Source organism: Lotus japonicus, chromosome 2 (genome assembly GCF_012489685.1).
Source record: "Lotus japonicus ecotype B-129 chromosome 2, LjGifu_v1.2".
NCBI classification, from domain to species: Eukaryota; Viridiplantae; Streptophyta; class Magnoliopsida; order Fabales; family Fabaceae; genus Lotus; species Lotus japonicus.
In genome coordinates this window covers 48,661,150-48,668,722 of record NC_080042.1, presented here as the reverse complement: position 1 = coordinate 48,668,722, position 7,573 = coordinate 48,661,150, and the positions used below count along the sequence as shown (strand labels likewise).

General features: G+C 45.7%; 1 protein-coding gene across 1 annotated transcript; it reads left to right on the top strand.

Annotated features, from left to right (window-relative positions):
* Window positions 1–3,341: 3,341 nt before the first annotated feature.
* Window positions 3,342–4,217, top strand: LOC130736543 (uncharacterized). The gene has a single exon (XM_057588362.1). It carries the CDS (start codon window positions 3,342–3,344, stop codon window positions 4,215–4,217), a length of 876 nt encoding a protein of 291 aa, XP_057444345.1.
* The last annotated feature ends 3,356 nt before the right edge of the window (window positions 4,218–7,573 follow it).

Below are 7,573 nucleotides of genomic sequence, written 5' to 3'. Positions count from 1 at the left end.
TAAGGTCCATCCCCTTAACCGATCAACAAACACAATTAAGGTCCATCCCATCAACTGATCAACAAACATGGTTAAGGTCCATCCCCTTAACCGATCAACAAAACATGATTGAGGTCCATCCCCTCAACCGATCAATAAACACGGTTAAGGTCCATCCTCTAAACCGATCAACAAAACACGATTGAGGTCCATCCCTTCTACAGATCAACAAACACGGTTAAGTCTCATCCCCTTAACCGATCAACAAAACACGATTGAGGTTCATCCCCTCAATCAAACAACAAACAAGATTAAGGTCCATCCCCTTAACCCAACAACAAATAACACGATTGAGGAACATCCCCTCAACCGACGTGAAGCCCGATCTTTCGACCGTCTCAACCTCAAGATATGCACGCATGAAAAAGCTAGCAAATAATGATTCATCCTCACACGGATACGCGTCTAGCTAAAGTTCATTGTCTCTTTCATTTTCCTAGGGTAAACGTTGGTCCATTGACCAATTGCTTTAACAAGCAAGGAAGTGCCACCTGCACTTAGTGACTTCTTCAGTCTATTCCATTAACAGTTCAATAATTCGGCATAACTCAACAGTTATGCATAACCAACAATTCAATGAATCCAAAACTTGTCATATCCACTACAATGCGATAAAACATAAACTTGTCCTATCCACTAAAGTGCAATAAAACATAACTCTGTCCTATCCACTACAGTGCAATAAACCATAACCATGTCCTACTAGAAAGCAATAGAACAAAAATTAGTAAACGACATCAGCCTCAACAGTCCAATAAATTGGCATACGCCTTAGCAATCCAATAAATCGGGATAAGTCTCAACAATTCAATAAATGACCTAAGCCTCAACAATTCACAGTCATTAAAAATTGTCGATTCTTTGACACCTAAACATAATAGCTAGTAACTAGGAGAGTTGCCTTACCTCGAAAGCTTTCCTTCCTATCATAAGCTTCCAAGTCCGAAGTGTGCTCTGAACCTTAGCAAACACACACACACAACTAACTTAGTCTCTACAAACCAAGTTTCAAGTCAACCTAGCTAGTTCTTCTAGTTTACTCGACTATACATCAACCTTCATACAAAAGGGACCGATTTGAAAACAAGTTTCAAGCTTTACAAACAAGCCCTTGAATAAACCATAAATTGCAAATAGGTCATCAAAATTTAAATCCTAGTCTTCCCAAATTGACAATTAATTGTAAAGAAGCCTTTAAACTTTTAGGAACTAACATTGGTCTTCAAACCTTAAACAGTTTACATTTTCAACCCAAAACACTTTCAACTACCTTTATTGTCTAAAAACACTTAATCGATACTTGAACAACGTTTTCAAAAGCCCAACCCCAAAGGCAAGCCATGTTCGAAACCTCAAGATTCAAAGGTATGATTTTTCTTATTTAACTCTTAGCCAAATGCTATAAAACAAAATCTTTAACATTAAGCATTCCGATTAGTTTATGAAAGAAAGTTTCGACTCCAAAGTTGTACATAGGCCACGACGATACCCATAAAAGGCAAGATAAGATTTTTGTCCAAAACCAACTTGTACATAAACATTAGACAAGCTAGAACATAAGGCATATTCATTTTAGAACTCGAAATTACTTTTAGCCAAAATCACTTATCTACAATCATTCAAAGGTATGATTTTTCTTATTTAACTCTTAGCCAAATGCTATAAAACAAAATCTTTAACATTAAGCATTCCGATTAGTTTATGAAAGAAAGTTTCGACTCCAAAGTTGTACATAGGCCACGACGATACCCATAAAAGGCAAGATAAGATTTTTGTCCAAAACCAACTTGTACATAAACATTAGACAAGCTAGAACATAAGGCATATTCATTTTAGAACTCGAAATTACTTTTAGCCAAAATCACTTATCTACAATCATTCGAACAATACAACAACATCAAAGACACAACAAAGAGTTTAACCTAAGCAAGTAACAAGTAAGCAATTAATACTTCTACTTCACATTTCAAAACACAAGACATGGCAACAACCATAAGCAATCATCCTAACATGTTTCTAGTGCATTCCGACAGTTTCTCTTCTCTTTCCCGACCTTCATGGCCTCTAACTCATTTTTAGCATACCATTTCATTTCCACTTCATTTCCTACATACATCATTAATATAAGTTCATGTTGAGTCTTTCTATCAATTACACCGGACTGGGCGAGACCCCAGGAGCCCTCGCCCAGGGACGCTCGTCCGGGGCGACGCGCACGCTAGAAAGTTGGACCCTTTCCCAAGTGGCCCAGCCGAACCACTAAGGACAGTCCAGGGCGCTAGGCCCAGCCCCAAGTCTATAAATAGGGGACGGTTGCCTATTGCTAAGGTACCATACCTCATATCCATATTCTTGGATAGAACATTTGACGTCGTCTGTAGGGATCGGTAGATTTCGATTCCCGGACAACGCGGATTGTGATTTGGTTGAAAGAAGTTTGGTTTTCTATGCAATCTTCTTCGATTTTCGGAAGGGATCGGTAGATTTCGATTCCCGGACAACGCGGATTGTGATTTGGTTGAAAGAAGTTTGGTTTTCTATGCAATTTTCTTCAATAGACCACTAAGGACAGTCCAGGGAGCTAGGCCCTACCCCAAGTCTATAAATAGGGGACAGTTGCCTATTGCTAAGGTACCATACCTCATATCCATATTCTTGGATAGAACATTTGACGTCGTCTGTAGGGATCGGTAGATTTCGATTCCCGGACAACGCGGATTGTGATTTGGTTGAAAGAAGTTTGGTTTTCTATGCAATTTTCTTCGATTTTCGGATTTTCGGTTGGATTCCTAGTTTGCTAGTGGAACTTGATGGACTCACGTCGCCGACGGCGCAACGAAAAGTTGGAGCAGAGGCACGGCTCACCACTGCGCCGCGTGAGAGGGAGGCTGCGCCGCGAAGAGGTGTGTCGTGCACGATTTGAGCAATCGACTCTTCCTCCGCCGCCTGCCCCGTCTCCTCCTCCAACACCTCCGTTACTTTCTCCACCGTCATCGCCGGACGTCTCGGGAGACGATGCGGCGCTACCGCAGCCCCCGATCACTGATGGTGATTGGAGGCGCCTGATCCGCAATGTTGACAACATAAGATAGCGAAACGATTATTTGCACGAGCAATTAGAGCACTATCGCCTCGAGCAGCGAGATGAAGAAGTGCGGGAAGCCGAAGCCGTCGCGGAATTCGAGCCGTTCTCAGTGACGGTGAGAGAAGTGGCCATACCACACAACATGAAGAGCCTAGTGTTGGAGACGTACAACGGGCAAACTGATCCAAAGGACCACTTGCTTCATTTCAATACGAAGATGGTAAAAATTGCAACTTCCGACACGGTGAAGTGCAGGATGTTCCCATCTACGTTTAAGAACGCGACGATGGTCTGGTTTACGACTTTGCCTCGGGGATCCATAGCGAAATTCCGCGACTTCTCGTCAAAATTCCTCATCCAGTTCTCTGCAAGCAAAATCAAGCAGGTTACGATTGAAGATCTGTATGATGTTCGACAGTTGGAGCGAGAAACTTTGAAGCAATACGTGAAGCGGTACAGTGCTGCGTCCGTGAGAATCGAGGAGTCGGAACTTCAGGCATGCGCGCGCGCTTTCAAAAATGGATTGCTGCCGGGAAAGCTGAACAGCAAGCTGAGTCGGAAACCAACGTGCTCGATGACGGAAGCTCGCGCCCGGGCGACCGCCTACATCCTGGATGAGGAGGACAACGCGTTTAAGAGGAAACGTGTAGAGGCGGAAAAGGTAGGCGGCCGAAGGATTGTGTCGCTAACGGGGAAACGAGTACGGAGAAAGGGAGCGAACAGTACGCGAAAGGATAAGAAGGTCGAGAAATTTGAGCACTTTGAAGGGAAGCGACTTTGTTCGAAGAAGGAGAACCTTGAACGTCTCCGCCCGCGGCGGACAACCGACACTCGCCGGCGTGAGAGGCCAAAAAGATACTTGAATGCGGAATTGGCAAAGCTGCTCCGAGAGGTAGAGGTAACGCATGTAGTTGTGGATAGCAAGAACGGAGTCGACTCACGACGGGGGTTGGAAGGCCGGACAAAATGGTTCGAATGTCACTGCTTGGAAGGCCACAACACCAGTGATTGTTTCACGTTGAAAGGCGAGGTTGGAAGGCTGATAAGGGCGAGGAGATCGCGAATAACGGACCGCGAATCGGACAAGGACTAACAGGGCGAGACCGGGCAGGGCGACCGTCGGCGAACGCCAGTAACAGACAAGAAGAAGACGATGGTGACAAGGAAAGAAGGAGTTGAAAAAACCTTCAACAACGATGTCAGGCCGCCAGTTGAGATGATCAACACAATCGCAGGGGGCTTTGGCGAGGGCGGCAACACGTCGACGGCGAGACGCAAGCATATGAGGGCGGTGACGTCAGTACAAGAGTATCCAACCCCATTTGGTTGTCAGTACCCAGATATAGTGATATCGCCGGCAGACTTTGAGGGGATCGAGGCGCACAAAGACGACCCTGTGGTAGTGATGGTAAAGATCAACGGCTTTAACGTGCGAAGAGTGCTTTTGGACCAGGGGAGTTCTGCGGATATTATTTACGGTGATGCGTTCGATCAGTTGGGATTAACGGACAAGGATTTGATGCCGTACATGGGGACTCTAGTAGGTTTCTCAGGGGAGTAGGTCTGGGTGCGCGGCTACTTGGATTTGGTTACGGTTTTTGGGGTTGGTGAAAACGCTAAGCTTTTGCGCGTAAGGTATTTGGTCTTGCAGGTCGTAGTAGCGTACAATGTCATCATAGGACGGAACATGTTAAATCGCCTCTGCGCAGTGATATCAACGGCTAACCTAGCGGTGAAGTATCCGCTGATCTGCGGAAAGGTAGGAAAAATCGCAGTAGATCAGCGGAGGGCGAGGGAATGCTACAACAACTGCCTTAGTCTATATGGGAGGAAGGGAGCTAGTGATTGACACCGGTGTCATGAAATTGAGGTCTTTGAGGGCGGACGGGTACAACCAGCCACACAAGGCCAAGGCACCGCGAGAGGGCGGGAGTGGCCGATCAATGAAAGGATAAAAAGGTCAAGTAAAGACCGAAGTCAGGAAAGAGAAAGTCAAGAGACAGAGCGGTGGGGGAACCGGGATATGGACACATCTAGTAGGGGCGTAATAGCAATTGAGTCCAGACTCACCGCTGAGCAGGAAGGGCGCCAGGATAAGTTGGTGAAGGACAACGCTGACCTCTTTAGTTGGGATAAAAAAGACGCAACGCCCTGGAGATTGCCCACATTCGACAGACCAGCACAGCTGATGAGAAGAAAGGTGGAAGGGGCGAAGCTACAGGGGGCAAGCAGGAAAGCCGGTCTGTTTCAGGGCGATTGGAAGACAAAGGAAGAGGGGGACCAGTCACAGTGTCACCGAGATAAGGGAAAGAATAAGATGAAGTGCAGGAATTCAGCGGATGTTGCGGGTGTGAGGCCAACGAAGGCGGTCCGACGCGTCGGGCGAGAGAACGAGCTAAGCAAACCTCCTTTCTACTACAGGGTGGTAGAATGGGACAATGGTGTGAAGAACGGGGTATTTGGCGAGGTGCAGTGATCAAGAGGTTCAACGAGCGAAGCAAAAGCGTGACAAGGAAAAGTAAGAACTATGACAAAAATAAAGATGTACTCTTTTTCTCCACCACGAGAGTTTTTTAATGAGGCATCCCTCAAATGTAAAATCTTTTTTACAAACCAAATACACAAGGATATTCTCAGCAATACTCCTAACCTTCAACTGAATTGAGACGACAGACGGTGGGAAATTTTCCCTGAAGGTGGTTGGACTGGGCGAGACCCCAGGGTCTCTCGCCCAGGAGCGCTAGCTCAGGGCGACGAGCGAAGCAAGGACTTGGGCCTCCTCCCAGAGGCCCAACCGGCCCAATAGGAAGGGTTAGGGGCGCCAAGCCCAACCCCACATCTATAAATAGGGGATGAATACCAATTGTAAAGGACTCTTAGCTCATTTGAGAAATAACAAGATTGAAATTCAGTTACTTTCTCTCTCTAAAAGCGGTTACGCTCTCATTCTCTCTAGGAATCTCACATCACGTTCCTTACACTCTAGGTACTATACCTCATCTCAATGTTCATGGATAGAACATTTGGTGTCGTCTGTGGGGAGCGGTAGATTTCGATTCCCGGACTACGTGGATTGTGATTTGGCTGAGAGAAGTTCGATTTTCCGCGCAATTCCTTTTTGGTTTCTTGATTTTCGGTTCAAATTCTTGAATCGCTAGTGACACTTGATGGAAGCACAGCGTCGACGAAGTAAGAGAAGGATGAAACACATGCGTGATTCGCGTCGCGCGTATGGAAGGCGGCGAGGTGAGGAAGCAGAGTCCTCAGTCTCCTTGATGGAACCTTCATGTAACACCCCGATTTCGGTGGCGTCACTTTAGTAACCAAAATAAACTTAATGCGGAAAAACGTGAATATTTTTTTTTTGTTGATAATAACTAAGACAAGACTGAATTAAATAAAACCCAACAATAACAATAATCAGAACTAATATACAATATATAAACAGCCCCCGCTGTAGTAGTAACCTCGTCACGAGTAAACCTCCAGTGACGGAAAGAAAAGTGTAACGCCCGAAGGCAAAAGGTACAATCCACAAGAAAGGTCAAGTGTCCGCAACACCATCCCTCAAAACTGAGAATAAGCTGGCCCATCGGCCTGAAGCAAGACCTCCTAAGTCCAACCAACTCTCTGTGATTCTCGTAAAGAACCACACAAAAGCTATAGGTAGGAAACTACCCTGTCCCCAAAGAAAACAAATGATGTTCAGAGCTAAGACTCTACTCCTACACTAATCCCATCTCGAGGAGCTCACACCAGCACTAAAACCTACATGCTAGCATGATCGTCGCCCGAATCTGAATCCGGAACGACCTAGTCTATGTACACCATCCGTCCTCCTCTCGCTACCGCGATACGCTCCAGTTCCCGCATCTCAACCCTAGTTCCTCCCGAAGGATGAACCATCATGAATCAGCCCGCCAAAGACATCTGACAAAGGGCGTTTGTTCGCCAAAGCACACACAGAAGACGCGAGGGTCAACTCCAAAGAATTATGTAAATAATAGCACCAATAGATATAAATAAGATAATAGCCACTTAGGCTTATAACTAGGGATAACATCCTAGGGTTGCATATTTCTCAATGAACATAAACGACAGTAAATCACAGTTAACATGCCTCAAATAGAATTAACAAGTACCAAACACACTCATCAACTATGTCAGTATGCATGTTGCATGAAATGATATGCAGGTTAACCCAGTCAACCAATATGCAATCCGGAACGGATGGACATCAACGGATCAGCCCTTCACCAGCCACGGTGGTGCCATTTCGGCCCGCGTGCCTCTTACACCACACAAAGGTAGTCAGATCAGCCGTAACCCGTAGGTCTGCCATTTCAGTCTGCTACAAGAGACGTTTACAAACGCTCTTTCACGGAAATCCGGGTCTTATGACCATTTTGGAATCCGACGAGGTCCAGAGTACGTCCTGTGTTAATACCC

Bases quoted from the DNA above. Each gene is read 5' to 3' on its own strand.
- LOC130736543 (XM_057588362.1), top strand. From the start codon at position 3,342: ATGGTAAAAATTGCAACTTCCGACACGGTGAAGTGCAGGATGTTCCCA.